This window comes from Felis catus, chromosome B3 (genome assembly GCF_018350175.1).
Source record: "Felis catus isolate Fca126 chromosome B3, F.catus_Fca126_mat1.0, whole genome shotgun sequence".
Lineage (NCBI taxonomy): Eukaryota > Metazoa > Chordata > Mammalia > Carnivora > Felidae > Felis > Felis catus.
This window is the reverse complement of record NC_058373.1, coordinates 118036866-118053012: the sequence shown is the minus strand read 5'-3', so window position 1 is coordinate 118053012 and position 16147 is coordinate 118036866. Positions and strand designations below refer to the sequence as shown.

General features: G+C 45.6%; 1 protein-coding gene across 4 annotated transcripts in view; it reads left to right on the top strand.

The window, feature by feature from the left end:
• Positions 1 to 16147, top strand: part of ZFYVE1 (zinc finger FYVE-type containing 1) — a 53696-nt gene that overhangs the window by 33483 nt on the left and 4066 nt on the right. The window contains exons 1-6 of one of the 4 annotated variants that reach the window (XM_003987803.6): positions 4436 to 5263; positions 9901 to 10007; positions 11981 to 12089; positions 12646 to 12743; positions 12840 to 12957; positions 15316 to 15486. In XM_003987803.6, the coding sequence (XP_003987852.1) occupies positions 9943 to 10007; positions 11981 to 12089; positions 12646 to 12743; positions 12840 to 12957; positions 15316 to 15486 (561 nt within the window). In that variant the 5' untranslated portion in view covers positions 4436 to 5263; positions 9901 to 9942. Of the gene's footprint in view, positions 1 to 4435; positions 5264 to 5333; positions 5723 to 7366; positions 7731 to 9900; positions 10008 to 11980; positions 12090 to 12645; positions 12744 to 12839; positions 12958 to 15315; positions 15487 to 16147 lie in introns of those variants that run through there. The other 3 variants (XM_023255808.2, XM_023255807.2, XM_003987802.6) reach the window with 3 other exon arrangements.

Genomic DNA, 16147 nt, shown 5'->3' with positions numbered 1-16147 from the left:
ATTAGTGTACATTTTAATGACAAGGCCAATGGCTGGGTTCTAGAATTCCTTAGGTTTTCTCTAAGCTAACCCAGCTTAATGTCTAAATTAGACTGTCAAGCACACTGAGTGCTGTAAGCAGTAATTAGCGCTCAGGGATTTTTTACCCTCAGGAGATTTGGATGTCCTCCTCCAGGCCAGTTTGTTAGGCAATTTTGAAAAAAATAGTTACACTCTATGCGTAGGAGTTGGTATGGTTCATGAAGTTTTCTGTAAATACACTGAGCCTGGTCAGCTGGAGTTGCGATGATTCTTGGTAACCAGGACCTGCGGAGTTTCACTTGGACCCTGTATTCTTTAGTCTCTGGAGTGGAGACTCAGGACATGCGGCTTCTCTCCACGGGCAGAAGTTATCTATTGAAGCATGCGTCTTTGACTCTCCCTAGGGAATTGTGGGGTTCTTGCAGCTTGCTGAAATCCTGGAAAAATTTGTTTTTGTCTTTTTTGGTTGTTGCTTTTTAAATTTCTTCTTTAGGTCAGAAGTTGTTACTTCTCTGATTATCATTCTGATGGAAAGCTACTGGTGAGGTTTGCATTAGGCAAATTGACCCAGTAGAGTTTTATTGCTGTTGAAATACACTAACTGAAATCTTCATAGTTCATAGCAGTATATAATAGAATGGCTGTCCTTCTCCATTTATTTTTTATTTTTTCAAGTTTATTTGTTTATTTTGAGGGGGGGGAGGGGAAGAGAGAAAGGGAGAGTGAGAGAGTCCCAATGTGGGGCCCGAACTCATGAACCACAAGATCATAACCTGAGCTGAAACCAAGAGTTCGATGCCTAACCCACTGAGCCACCCAGGCACCTCTCCATTTATTTTTTATTTGGCTTTATTTTGTTGTATTCATTTTTACAAGGAGCCTTGAATTCTTTTTGGAACAGATGAGTGGGGATGGGCATAAACAGATAAATTATCAATGCCAAAATAATTTGTTTGGCTTCCTGCTTCTCCCAGTTTTTTCTTTCTCTCTCTGGTATTCTTAGCTTTGTCCTATTCCTCGCTAACTCAGTAGAAACACTTCACGAAGTGGTATGTTCTAATATGACAAATGTAATTTTTTTTCCTATGTAAATTTCTCTTTATTTAAAAAAAATTTTTTTTAATGCTTATTTTTGAGAGAGAGAGACAGAGTGCAAGCTGGGGAGGGGCAGAGAGAGAGGGAGACACAAAATTTGAAGCAGGCTCCAGGCTCTGAGCTGTCAGCACAGAGCCTGACATGGGGCTCGAACTCACGAACCGTGAGATCGTGACCTGAGCCGAAGTCAGACGCTTAACTGACTGAGCGACCCCGGCGCCCCAATTTCTCTTTATCTTAGATAAGATGTACAGGAATATTGTCAGGAGAAAGTGTATAAACTTTTAAGAACATGCAGACACAAATCACAAATGAGGGGATCAAAACTGGGATGCACAAATATAGAAATCTCAGCTCTCTAGGGATCAAAGAAACTCAAATGAAAACCCCAGCGGTATGAGGGCAAACACTGAAAAGTCTGGCAAGAAAATGTCCAAAAGGATGTGAAGCAGTGCAGACTCTTACTGACTTCCCATGGTGGTGGCGGGGGCGGGGGCGGGGGGCACCTGGACACCTGGGCGGCTCAGTCTGTTGAGCATTGGGACTCTTGATTTCCCCTCAGGTGATGATCCCAGGGTCGTGGGATCCAGCTTTGTGTTGGGCTTTGTGCTGAGCGGGGAGCCTGTTTAAGATTCCCTCTCTCTTTGTCTGCCCCTCTCCCACACACTCTCTCTCTAAACAAACAAACAAAACAAACAGAAACAAAACCTGCCAGTTGAAGTTAAAATTAGTACAACCATGGCTTCTGACTGGCTCAGTTGGTAGAATGTGCGACTCTTGATCTTGGGGTCATGAGATTGAGCCCCATTGAGCATAGAAGTTACTAAAAAAAAAATTAATTAAAAATAAACAAAATTAGTACAACTGTTTTGAAATGCGATTTAGAAATATCTAGTGTAGGTGAAGATATGAGTAATATATATTCTAGGTGTATCATCTCTAGGAATTTATCTTAAACTCTTCTACAGGAACATAGGAGACCTTTAGAGGGGATGTGAGTAGCATATTCTTTTGTAATGGCAAAATAATATAAGCTAAGTATGAAAAAGTAGATAAATGGTGGTATGTGAGTCTTTGCTACTTATTTGTTTGTTTTAATTTTAGAGAGAGGGAAACAGAATCTCAAGCAGGCTGCATGCTCACTGTGCTTGGGGTTCGATCCCATGACCCTGGAATTATGACCTGAGCCAATATCAAGAGTTGGACACTCAAGTGAATGAGCCACCCTGGTGCCCCTCTTTGCTATTTGTTTATTTTAAAGTTTATTTTGAGAGAGACAGCGCTTGCAGTCGTGGGGGAGGGGGACAGGCAGAGAGAGAGGGAGAGAGAGAGAAACCCAAGCTGGCTCCATGCTGTCAGCGCAGAGCCTGACATGGGCTCAGTTCCATAACCCTGGGATCGTGATCTGAGCTGAAATAAGAGTCAGACACTCAGTCAACTGAGCCACCCAGGTGCTCGTCTTTGCTATGTATGTATGTACGTACGTATGTATGTATGTATGTATGAATGAACGAAAGAGAGCATAAGTGAATGAGGGGCAGAGAGTGAGAGAGAGAATCCCACGAGGGGTAGTCCCACAGGGGCAGAGAGAAAGAGAGAGAGAAGCATGCCTCACTTGAAGCAGGGAGTGTTTTACCTGGAGTGGAGCTCGAACTCAGGAACTGTGAGATCATGACCTGAGCTGGAGTCAGCTGCTTAATGACTGAGCCACCCAGGTGCCCGCTACTTATTTAAACAGAGAATTGGGGTCAGAGTGTACGTATGTGCAGTTACATACTTTGCTTTGTTCACGGAACATTGAAGCCTAGTGTTTTCCCCCATGCCATTAAATGTTTTATGAAAACACGTCTTGAAAAAAAAAGCTGTCTGCTTTTCGTTTATACGGAGGACGGATCATTTTTTACATTTAGTTAATTTTGCTTATTTTAGTAGTGGTTTTCATCTTTTCCTTCTTCTATTTTCTGTATATTTAAAGGTATTGTTTACATTGTGCCTGTTTCCTTAGGGCAAATGACAACCCCTCTGCTATTACTGACTGATGTCGCCGATTGTTCACCGTGGGCCACGTAGTGTATGCTCTGCACTGCGTGTAATAGATTCACTTAATCCTCATACCTGCTGTATGAGGTAGAGACGTGGAGGCATAAACCTAATTAATTTGCTTGAGATGACTCAGTCAGCGGTGGAGAATCTGAACGAGCTAGTCTGGCTACCAAGTCGGAGCCTTTAACCCAGTGGAATCTGGTCCTTCTCAGTAGTTACTCCACTCCTAAGAAGGCCAGAGAGTGTAGTCATCTTGAAAGGTTCCTGATGCACGTGCCAGTTGCCTTTAGAAAGGATAGTCCCATAAATTGTATTTTCATGTTCAAAAAGTCATTTATTAATTAAAAAAGCAATGTGTGTTCATGATATACAGTTCAAATAGTACAGAAATGTGTAAGGTACGAGTTAAGGTCCCTCTCCACCCCCGTCATAACCATTACTAATACTTCTATATGCTTCTAGAGATTTTCAGTGCTACACAAGTATATCATGTATTTATTTTTCTCCCTTAAAGGGATCGTATGATTCCTGTTATCCTCCAGCTTGCTTTTTTTCACGGAATCTTGAATTATCTTTCTAAAATAGTACATAAAACATACCTCGTTCTTTTTTTTTTATACTGAACATTCTGCGTGTACTTTATTTTTTTAAAAATTTTTTAAAATATGAAATTTATTGTCACATTGGTTTCCATACAACACCCAGTGCTCATCCCAGAAGGTGCCCTCCTCAATACCCATCACCCACCCTCCCCTCCCTCCCACCGCCCATCAACCCTCAGTTTGTTCTCAGTTTTTAAGAGGTTGTTTTTTTAATGTTTGTTTATTTCCAAGAGACAGAGTGAGCATGAGTGGGGGAGGGGCAGAGAGAGGGAGAAGGAATCCTAAGCAGGCTCGGTGCTCAGCTTGGAGCCCGACAAGGGGCTGGATCCCGTGACCGCGAGATCACGACCTGAGCTGAAATCAATCAAGAGTCGGCCACCGAGGCACGCCTGAAACATACTTCTTTCTTAATGCAATTAGTGTACTTTAAAAAAGTTGGGGCGCCTGGGTGGCGCAGTCGGTTAAGCGTCCGCCTTCAGTCAGGTCACGATCTCGCGGTCCGTGAGTTCGAGCCCTGCGTCGGGCTCCGGGCTGATGGCTCGGAGCCTGGGGCCTGTTTCCGATTCTGTGTCTCCCTCTCTCTCTGCCCCTCCCCCGTTCATGCTCTGTCTCTCTCTGTCCCCAAAATAAAATAAAACGTTGAAAAAAAAAAAAAAGTTACTAGCTGTATCTTACTTATGAGCTTCCACCTGGTTGATGTAGCGCTGTTGGATTCCCAGGGAGCCTAAGTGCCCCTTTCCATGTTCATTATGGAACAGGAAATGTGCTGAATGAGAAGGACGGAAGAGTTTGCAGAATTTGTGTGAGAGAGAGGTCTACAGTGGTCGTCTGCTCTCGTGGCCCGCCCGCTGTTTCCTGATTCATCATGCTGACCTGATCATTCTTCCTGCCAGTTGGCCACTGTGTGGTCCAGGCTCCAGTCCCTCTTATCTAGCAGGGTTATTTCCCCCTTCTTGACCAGGTTCCATGGTAGTAACAGCTCACACTCCTACCAGCAGAGCGTGCCCTCACTGAGCAGGTAAATCTGTTTAAAGAGCTATTCAGGTTTCTGTTGAATAAGGGAGTGAAATACTGAATTAACTTACCTGTATTTACAGTTCTGAATATGTGAGAGAACCGTCTTAAACCTTCTTTAGCCTCTGATCTTTAATTGTAGAAACTCTGACTTTCCAATTCTATCACATCAGGAGGTATCTATTTATAAAGTTATTACATTTGGGAGTTGGGTGGCATCAGTGATTTACGTAAGAGTCTCCATTTTGAATCAGAAAATTCACCGCTAGCCCTTGATGACTGGGACTAACCTTACAGGTTCAGTAGAAAGGGTCATACTGTTGCCAAGGCAACTAAAGTTCAAGATCATCTGGTCTCCAGGTAACCTTTTCTAGAGTTGTCTCAAATGCTCCCCGTAGCTTTCTCAGGAGAGGTCCTTCCCTGCCTTTCTCTAACAGCTTGGGGACCTCAGGAGGAGGAGAGCCCAAGAAAAACTGGAATGATGTGAGGTTTGGAATCTTTGAAAGACGAAGTATATGAATTAGGTGGCAGGGTCCACACAGGAAAGAAAGGAGGATCCTTTCTCTTTACCCTTGTATCTAAAACACACTAACATTGGATTTGTTTTGAACAGCTCTGCTGTTATATTCCCATACTGTTGGTGGATGTCAGTCCTCCTGAAGTTTGTTAAGCTCCGATTCATTACTAACTACCAGCTCTTCAGCGACTTGAGGGAAGTGAGAGGGGTGATGAATGTCTGAAGTGATGAGGCTGGTTAACCTAGGAGTTCTTCTCTTTCTGATGTCACAAGAGGTTATGGCTGCCCTGGCCAGCATAAGCCAACAGTGACTTGGTCTAGGGCGGGCGGCGGTGGAGGTTCTGTGGGCATGCGTACCACGGAATCAGGCTGCAGACTGTTTCACGCCTTGAGATGCTTGCTGCCATTTTTCTGAAGAACTTTCAGAGAAGTGAGCCAGGCCACTTGGGTTTGGAACAGAAAGAACCTTGTGCTGCCACTGTTCCTGGGCTGCAATTTTATATTTTCGGGGGAGTGGCAGCCCCCCTGAATTCGGCCCAGCTGGTGAACTCGGGCTACATTTGATATTTTTCCTGAGGGAAACTAGTACTTAGGTTATCCTTTCAGTTACTTGTTTAAAAGAAAAAACTCTGGGGTAAAGATACTTTTTTTTAAAAAATATAATTTATTGGCAAATTGGTTTCCATACAACACCCAGTGCTCATCCCAACAAGCACCCTCCTCAATGCCCATCACCCACTTTCCCCTCTCTCCCGTCCCCCATCAACCCTCAGTTTGTTCTCAGTATTTAAGAGTCTCTTATGGTTTGCCTCCCTCCCTCTCTGTAACTTTTTTTGCCCCTTTCCCCTCCCCCATGGTCTTCTGTTAAATTTCTCAAGGTCCACATATGAGTGAAAACATATGGTACCTGTCTTTCTCTGCCTGACTTAAGGTATTCTTTTTTGGTTTTCCCTATACCTCTTTAGTAGCTTCTATGTTCCTTAGTTTTTTTTTTTTTTTCCTTCCTATGTTACCCCATCAGATACACACACGTCTTTTTGCAACTAAATATTCACCCACTGAGTTCAAGCCCCACATTGGCCATAGGGCCTACTAAAGAAAAAAAAATAGGGGTACTTGGGTCGCATAGTTGGTAAAGTGTTCAACTCTTGATTTTGGCTCAGGTCATGATCTCACGGTTTGTGAGATCGAGCCCCTCGTCGGGCTTGGCGCTGACAGTGGAGCCTCCTTGGGATTCTCCCTCTTTGCTCCTCCCACACGTGTGTTCATTCTCTGTCTCTCTGTCTCTGTCTCTCAAAATAAACTGAAAAAAAAATTTTTTTAAAATAGGGATACCTGGGTGGCTCAGTCAGTTGAATGTCTGACTTAGGCCCAGGTCATGATCTCGCAGTTCATGGGTTCGGGCCCTGTGTTGGGCTCTCTGCTGTCAGTGTAGAGCCTGTTTCGGATGCTCGGTCTCCCTCTTTCTCTGCCCCTCCTCAGCTTGCTCTCTCTTTCAAAACTAAATAAACTAACTAACTAACTAACTAACTAACTAACTAACTAACTAACTAACTAATTAACTAACTAACTAACTAACTAACTAACTAAGCGAGCCCCTCTCTGGTTCAGTCGGTGGAGCATGTGACTCTTGATCTCAGGGTCGTGAGTTCAGTCCCCACTTTGGGCATAGAGCTCGCTAACTAAATAAAATTCGCCAACAAATGGAAGCAACTGTGAAGACCAGTGAGCTGTCTTGGAAAGGAGGGAGGTTCTTGTATCCCCTGTGTGTTACCTGGATTAGGTAGGAGGGTATCCAAGGAAAAAAATAAGAAAATTATCTGCATAGGAAACAACACAAAGGACGTTAATAATGGCAGCGAGTGTTTTCTATGCTCTTAATTTATGCCAGGTGCTCCTCATGTTTAAGTTCATCTGATCTTTATAGTCTAATTGTGAAGACTCCTATTGAGGAAGGTACTACCAGCATCCCCATCTTATAGATAAGGAAGTAGAGGCACAAAGGGTGCAGACCTGGAAACTACAAGCTGATATGCCTTTGCGGGGGGGTGTGGGGGGGTGTCTCATGTTTTATTTACCCAAATTGTTCGGTGTCATACTGTGCCCGGGTTTGCGCAGTCTGTATCTATCAAACTTCCTCTCCAAATCTTTCAATACACTGATGTATTAGGAACATGATGCTGTATTTTCCCACAGCCAGCCCCAGACAGCTATGCATATACCTGTTGGAGAAATACAGCTTTAAGAGTTGTCAGTAATTTGGCAAACCAGGGAGCAGCTGGCGTTAAATTTGAGAGGGTCTGTGGGCATGAGATGAAACCTGGCGCGGAGGGCAGGGCGGAGGTTGGTGTATGCACGGGGGTTGGACCGCTTCGTTTCCGACGTCCTAGTTGAGCACCTGTCACGACCTTCGCTGGGAGTCAGCGGAGGATACAAAGGTAGGAAACCGCTTTCACAGCGCGTGTCTTCTCGTCTGCGAGGTCACATCCGTACAGCTGGGCCGTAACTTTGCCTCATTGCCTACTCAGTGCCTCTGTCAGGTATCGAATACGACAGCTGTTTGGAGAAGGCTGTTTGGAGTGTGGTATGTCTTGAGGGGTTGGGAAGGCTTTGGGGGAAGAGGCGAGACCAAAAACCCCTGGAAGGATGGGTCATTTCGAAGTGGGACAGAGTAGGCCATGTAGACTGGTGAGTGATTCTACTTTTGGTTCTTGTTTATTCTCTTTAATATTCCTATGTATAGTTATTTATATTCTCTCTCTGTAAAGCTTAGTGTTTTCCCTAAGCTACTCCTCACAAAATACCCCCAAGAGGACAGGACTTACATGTATTATTTGTCAGGCCTTTTCTATTGGTCTAAGTGAAGGATTGGCACTTGCTGGGCCATTGCTGTCAGATGGTGTCTTCAGGGCCCCGTGCCTTAGCCTCGCAGAGGCCGAATATGAATGCCCTTAGGTGAGCCGTGCACCCACCCTCACTTTGACACATTCCTTGCCATTAGTGTCCCACACCTGGCCTGGCTCAACACTGATGTCATGTGCCTCTGTAAACACTTGATTTTGGAATTCAGGATACTAAGACCTCACTGAGAAAAGGAAAAGGAACTTGAACAAGTTCTCATTTAAGTGAAATTCCCTTCAGAGCTCGAGAGCCTTAGTTTAAATTTTTATTTTTTACATTGATTTATTTTTGAGAGACAGAGACAGAACACAAACGGGGGAGGGGCAGAGAGAGAGAGAGAGGGAGACACAGAATCCGAAGCAGGTTCCCGGCTCCAAACTGTCAGCACAGAACCCAATGTGGGGCTTGAACTCACGAACTGTGATATTGTGACCTGAGCCAAAGTTGGATGCTCAACTGACTGAGCCACTCGGGCCGCTCACGAGAGCCTTAGTTTAAAATCAATCTGCTCTTTTCCCAAATCGCATCTTAAATTTTCTTTTGTCTTTTTACTAAGGGAAATAACTTGTCTTTCTGTTTTAGCCACTTTTCCTTCTCTTCCCCTGGAATAATGCATGGCTGCCTCAGCACGGGAGATTGAAACTTCGAAGCCCGGAACTGCATGCATATAATGATTTTTAAAGTTTGGGCGCCTGGGTGGCTTAGTCAGTTAAGGGTCCGACTTTGGCTCAGGTCATGATCTCACGGTTCTTGGGTTCGAGCCCTGTGTTGGGCTCTGTGCTGACAGCTCGGAGTTGGGAGCCTGCTTCGGATTCTGTGTCTCCCTCTCTCTCTCTGCCGCTCCCTGCTTGTGCTCTGTCTCTGTCTCTCAAAAATAAATAAATCCCATTAAGATAAAAATAGAAAATCCCATTTCTATTTAATTTATATAATTTTTTCCCATTGCATATGAGTAAGGGCCTGGCAGGAGGAAGTTAACCTGAAAAATACTTTCAGTATAAAGTAGTGCCTGAAAACAGAGGACCAGCAGTGAAAGCTACCTTTCAACATAAAATTCTTCAGTTTGCTTTTGCAAATACTTTATCTTTCTTGGCATTTATTTTGGCCATTTGCGGTCTTTTAGGTTACTGTAGTTGACAAAAGGCTGCCAGGCACCGTATTCTTCCTTGTTTTTTGGCCGGTGCCTTCCTTTTGACACTGAGATAGTTCTGTGGCCTAGCGGAAAAAGAGCGCCTGTGGTTAGAACTGGGGTAGACGCCCAGGGAACTCCCAGCTCACCGCTCAGCTCTGCCTCTCTCTGACTTAAAGACGAGCCCTCTTCTCAGGTCTCAGTTCCTTGGTTCCTGCTTCAAAAGATGCAGTGGGCATCAGTCAATGTCTGGGGTGGTTTTGAATGAAAGACTGAGTGTGTGAGGTGTTCCTAACCTCCAAGGTAATCAGGAGAGCGCAGTAACTTTGTTGGCTCCCTTCTGACGTCTTGGGAAATGAGCTGGTTCTCCCTCAGGTTTCCTGTGGTGAGGACTGGGGCATGTCGGGCCAAGAAGGTCGAGGGTGAGGAGCAGAAGTCATTGGGTTGCCTCTCCTGGCCGTGGAGCCTGTGAGAAATAAGCCAGCAGCGAGGGGGACTTAGAAAGGCACGTAGTGGAAGGGCCAAAGCACGGGGGGCTCCGCCAAGTGCCTTCACGTGTCGCCTTCCCTCCTCGGCAGGCATTGAGTGACCGCTTCAGCGGTGAGATCCCCGATGACCAGATGGCGCACAGCTCCTTTTTCCCAGATGAATACTTCACCTGCTCTTCCTTGTGCCTCAGCTGTGGGTAAGTGAGGCTGGCCATCTTGGGAAAAGAGGCTCAGAATTCAGACTTCAGTGTGCATGCGGATCACCTAGGGTCTGGGTAAATCACAGACTCTGAATTAAGGATGGGCGGGGCTCTGAGAAGGACACTGCCAATAAGTACCCAGGTGGTCCTGGCAGTCGGGGGACCACACTCTGAGGTTGTAAGACACATGATTATGAAGAATCCTCTGAAGATTCCCACCTGGTTTAGATGGGCCATTGCCTTCTGGTTTGGGAAGTTTTTACTACAGAAAACTTCAGTTGCTTTGTTTTTCTGTGTTTCTCCTACCAAGGCTTTTTCGCTGTAGTCATTTAACTCATTGATATTTGGTAGCCTAGTGTGTACAAAGCTCTGTGGTAGGTATTAGTCCTGGTTGATTCCTTTCACCGTGAGGGCAAACTCCGAGCACATTAGAATTATCCAGGGATCTTACAAAATCATCAAGGCCTGGGCCTCCCTTCCAAGGATTCGCACTTAACAGATCTGGGGTGGGGCCTTCACACTGGTGCATTTAAGAAGGGTCCTCAGATGATTGTAATATGTTGAGTTGAGAACTCGAAGTTAGGGCAGTGCTTCTCAAATTTTATAATCTGTGTATTTATCACCTCGGGATTTTGTTAAAATGCAGATTCTGAACCAGAAGGTCTGCTTTTAAGATTGTGTATTTCTAACACGCTCCCGGGTGATGGCTGTGCTGCTGGTCTGTTGACCACACTTTGTTACGGGGGCTTTAGGCAGTGATTCTCCCATTTTAGTGTGCACCAGAAAAACACGTTAAAACAGATTGTTGGGCCTTGCCTCCCCAGTTTCTGATTCAGTTGGTCTGATGTAGGGCCTGAGAGTTTGCATTTCTGATAAGTCCCCAGGTAATGCTGATGTTGCTGATTGGGGCCACCCTTTGAAGATCACTGGATTAATTTGAGCTGTTGATGGCTATTAAATCACAGTCAGGTGACTTGTCCCATGGAGCTCGGCGGATTTAAGTGCTTTGCAGTCTCCTGGTCCCGTAGACACTTCCCCACCCCACCACCTTCTTCACCATTGAATTGTCTTTGCTCACATCAGGACCTCTGGTCCTCCTCCTCCAGATTTATCCATTTAGGGGAGGAGATCTGAGCCTTTTGTGAAAGGTTTTGTTTGTTTGTTTTTGCATGGAACCCTGTAGGCTACCTGCTGGGCTCAGAAAGGCCACCACCTTGGCTCTGAATATGTAAAAAGGATTTGGTTCTTAGATTACACAGTCTGGGCTCAGAGAATGAAGGTTATTTTGGTGAGGAAAGAGGGATGGTAGTTGCCAGCATGACTTACCTTCCTTTTTGTTTACCCCATAGCCCAGCATGAGGGACTTAGGTTCTTTTGGGTCATCACTTTTCCATTCTAACAGCCTCACCAGGGTTTCCAGAACTTTCCCTTCTATCACAGTGAAACTCTAAAGTCCCAATCTCTGTTTTTGCCTTGTCAGGATGGCAAAGCTCACTGTTGATTCGGAAGGTTTTCTTGTTCAGCTTAAGCCTCCTCTTAACGTATTGCCAAATTTTGGAGGTTGGTTTTTGTTTTACATCTTGGCAGCCTGTTCTGGCTAAACTTCCCGTTTCCTGCTTTTTGGATTTGGGGGTTTGCCGAGAGCCATTCAGTCTTTATCTCCTGTCAAGGTGGCGTCTTCAGGCTCCTCCTTTCCGCTGTGGGACCAGGTGGCTTTTCCTGGAGGAGATTCCTCCTTTTCTCCTTTCTCCTCACACAAGGCCAGTAGTGCCTTTGAGCGCTGTTGGTTCAAGTACCAGAGAGGCATGTGGATTTCTGAGACATGCGCCGTGCCCTCTGTGCTCACTATTCAGGGCCCAGTTCGTAACCAAGGTCTGGTTTCGGCCCTGTGTCTGGCTCCGGCTCAGACTCTGTGGAAGTGGCGGGGGCTTCTTTAGCCGCCTCACCGTCAGCTTTTGGGCTTCACTCAGGGCTGGATGTAAGAACAGCATGAACCATGGGAAAGAAGGAGTCCCTCACGAAGCCAAGAGCCGCTGCAGATACTCCCACCAGTACGACAACCGGGTTTATACCTGCAAGGTGAGTGCTCTGAGCTTCTCCCTGCTCCCGCGGCTGCCTTGCGGATTCTGCTCGGCTTTTGAGAACTGGCTTGGGGCCACCCTTTACTGTATCCCAAAGCATTTGATACTCAAACGGAGTATCTCGGGAACTTCTTCCCTAGCTTTAACCAAAAGAACTCAAGAGGCCTTTGATGCTGGGGCCCCTTGGTTTATTTATTTATTGACTTCCCAGCAGATTTTCCTGTTATTCTGTTGGCTTCTATGCCAGGGCCATGTCCATTGACTGTTCATTCTTCCCCAGAGCAGGAGTGCCCTGCAGGAACCCAGTTGAATGGACCGTGATGGGTATAAATTACAGCTCAGTTTTGGGGCCCGGGACCGGGCCACATTCAGTTCATGATTGTTCAGGGCACTGGCTTTTTTTAGAGTAATGATCCCTCCTCTGATGTGGTGAACTCCCGAGTCTGTAAACCCTCAGCTGGTATGGTTTGTTGGGAGGGGGCTGGACAGGGACATAAAGAGGCCAGGGGGTCTGGTGTACAGAGAAGAAGCTGGCAGAGTGCTCCATGTTTCAGGCCTGCTATGAGAGAGGCAAGGAGGTCAGCGTAGTGCCCAAGACATCCGCTTCCACTGACTCCCCCTGGATGGGTCTCGCAAAATATGCCTGGTCTGGGTGAGTTTAAATGACGACGATGTAGCTGAGGGTTGTTGGTGTGTTCGTCTGCCAGGTACCTGCCCGGGTAACAGGGCCTGTTTGCTTTCCTCGTAGGTATGTGATCGAGTGTCCTAACTGCGGCGTGGTCTACCGTAGCCGGCAGTACTGGTTTGGGAACCAAGATCCTGTGGATACGGTGGTACGGACAGAGATTGTGCACGTGTGGCCGGGGGTAAGAGCGGTTCTGTTTTTCTTCTTGTATCGTTCAGTTATTCATGTGTGTGGAAAAGTGGAGCTTGTTTGGAATTCAGGTTAACCATGAATTTTAATATATTGGTGGTTTAGGAAGGCAGGATCTGGAGAGCCTTTCTTGTTCGAGACCGTTATTTTCATTTCTTCTTGGATGTACGTTAGAAGCACAACTTCATTTTTTATTTTATCTTTTTTATATATAATTTCTTGTCACATTGGTTTCCCAGTGGTCCCACACCCAGTGCTCATCCCGATAGGTGACCTCCTCAATGCCCATCACCCACTTTCCCCTCTCCCCTGCCCCCCATCAACCCTCAGTTTGTTCTCAGTATTGAAGAGTCTCTTACGGTTTGCCCCCTTCCCTCTCTGTGACTGCCCCCCCGCCCCGCTTTCCCTCCCAACTGGTCTTCTGTTATGTTTTCACTCATACATGGATCCTGAGAAACTTATGGCATCTTTCTCTGCCTGACTTATTTCACTTAGCCTAATACCCTCCATGTTAGAAGGAGAACTTTAAATAAACTAAATGTTGGCCTATTGTACTGCCTTAGCAAATGAAATACTTTTTCACATTCTCCTTTCCATAGGCATGTTTGTATAGATGCAAATGTAATTTACGTGCCATTTACCTGCTTTTTTCCCATCCCACCATTTTTATTTATTTTTTAAGCAGCCTCCACACCCAGTGTAGGGCTTGAGCTCACAACCTTGAGAGCAAGAGTCGCATGTTCCACTGGCTGAACCAGCCAGATGCCCCTCATACCATCATTTTATTTCCACATTGCTTCCACTTCTCATGATTTTCCTTTGTAGTCAACTGTGTAACATTGTCTTATGCTTTATTTTGATTCCCATCCCCCCTTTTTTATGTTTAAATTAAAAAAATTTGTATTTTGATAGCACATGTGTGAGTGGGGGAGGGGTGGAGAGGGAGAGGGAGAGTGGGAGGGGGAGAAGGAGAGAGAGAACCCCAAGCTGATAGCTTGGAACCCGATGGGGGGCAGTCAGTCTCATGAACCGTGAGATCATGACCTGAGCTGAAGTCGAGTTGGATACTTAACCAAGTGAGCCACCCAGGTGCCCCTCCCCATCCCCCCTTTTTTGAATATTTATGCTGTTCACATAATGTTTTTATTATCAAAATGCTATGACATTCTTTATGTAAGAAAGCCTTTGTTCTGGGAAATTTTCTTGCAATATATTCTAAGAAGTGGGATTACTGTAGACCCTATTTTTTCATTTGACTTTTGAATTCAATTTTGAGGTAGCGATGTGGTGATTTCATTCTGCATCAAACCACAACTCACACTTGGAATTGCCAGTAATTCAAAACACATTTTCTATTCGTAGGAAAAAAAAAGATTTTTCTCTAAGGAACTTATCTTACTTGCTGGGTGACTCCTAAGGCTACCGGTCAGCCTGACAGGCTCCCTGCAACCATCTTGAGCTTTTCCAGGTCCTACAGCTCATAAAACTGAAGATGTCCTTAGTGTTTTGTTCCTCCTGTCTCCAGTTTCCAGCCCCACTAAAATTTGTCCCTGTGGGATGGTCTCACTTCAGGAACCCACCCTCTTGGCATGATGGGCCAGGCCATCCTGTCCCAAGGACTTAGTGTGGCCTTGAACTAGTATAATTTTTCACTGTACTTTTTTATGACTAACGTCTTTTGTTTTTGGATCTGTGTTTGTTCTTGTGAAAGCTGTTGTCTCTATGGTAAATAGTTCTATTCCAAGAAAGTAGTAATATCATAGTTCACTTTTAGGCCACATTCCTCATGGTCCTTAGGATTAGAGGATACAGGCCCCTCCCCTTCTGTTCGTTCATTCACTCCTTCATTATTTGAACTTAGGTTGGTTGAGTACTGTATGCCCAGAATTGAACTAGACACTTAAAAATACAAAAATGAAGAAGATAGGTTATTTTCAGAGGGTTTGGTCTAATAGTCAAATATGTAAACAGATACTGTCTTTACATGTGAAAATAGGATTCTCAGAAGAAACCGAGAGGAAGGGCTAAACCCAGCCTGGGGTGGGGGGCTTCCTGGAGGAGGTACCATCCTTACTCGAGTATCTCCTGGATTGTACATGTTGTTTGGCAGGTAAGGCCTGAACTGAACAGCTGTCCACCAGATCTTGTCGCCTTGAAAGGAATAAGTCAGTAATGACTGGTTGGCTGTGGTATTGCCTAGAAGCCAGAGGGACTCCTGGTCTACTCTTTTCTGCCCGGGAGTTTGTGGTTCTGAGTTGACCGTGATGAGTGTGCTACTCACCTGAGACCCCTCGCCTCCCTTCCTTTTGCTCTTTTCGGAGAATGATGGGAGCCTGCATTTTCATTTCAGACCGATGGCTTTCTGAAGGACAACAACAATGCTGCCCAGCGCCTCTTGGATGGGATGAACTTTATGGCTCAGTCAGTGTCTGAGCTTAGCCTTGGGCCCACCAAGGCTGTGACTTCCTGGCTGACAGACCAGATCGCCCCTGCGTACTGGAGGCCCAACTCCCAGATCCTGGTATGGTGTGGCAGGATGCACCCGCATCCCTGGTGTGGCCCATGCTGGTGCCGCTTTGCCCCATTCTAAGCTTATTTTGTGAGGGAGGTGTGGAATTTCTCTTTCAGATTAGCTCCCAGGTATTAGAAAAGGCGGGGTGCATCGAGGCAGCCAGTGTTCTCTTTGCCCATTGATTTCCCTTTGTGTTACTCTGTGATTTTCTTTCCAGTGGGTTTTAGTTTCTTGGCCTGCAGGGGCTAGTCATTATTGGTTAGATAGATGTCTGAAGTCCTAGATAACAGAATCTGGAGGGAAAGGGGCAATTTAGAGGTCATTTGGCCTGGCTCATAAATCTCTACAGTAACCACATCAAGGGAGTCCCCAGCTTTGGTCCAAACACTTTGTGACGGGAAGCTCACTCTCCACCAACTTCCCAAAGGCTCTTTTGGGAAGCTGTAGGAAAAAAATGAATTCTCATTGGTCTCCTGGCTAGAATTAGCATAGTTTTTCTGAGAACGCTGTGACTCAGCCAAATAGATATAAGGTGCCTTTCCAGGTATTTCTTGGAAGAAAATGATAGTCACAGCTGTGCTTCAGTGGGTGCATTCCATGTGACCGGAGGCCTTAGGTTCTCTCCGTTACAACTGTTGGGTTCCTGCCGTTCCAAGTGTCCTGTGGTCCT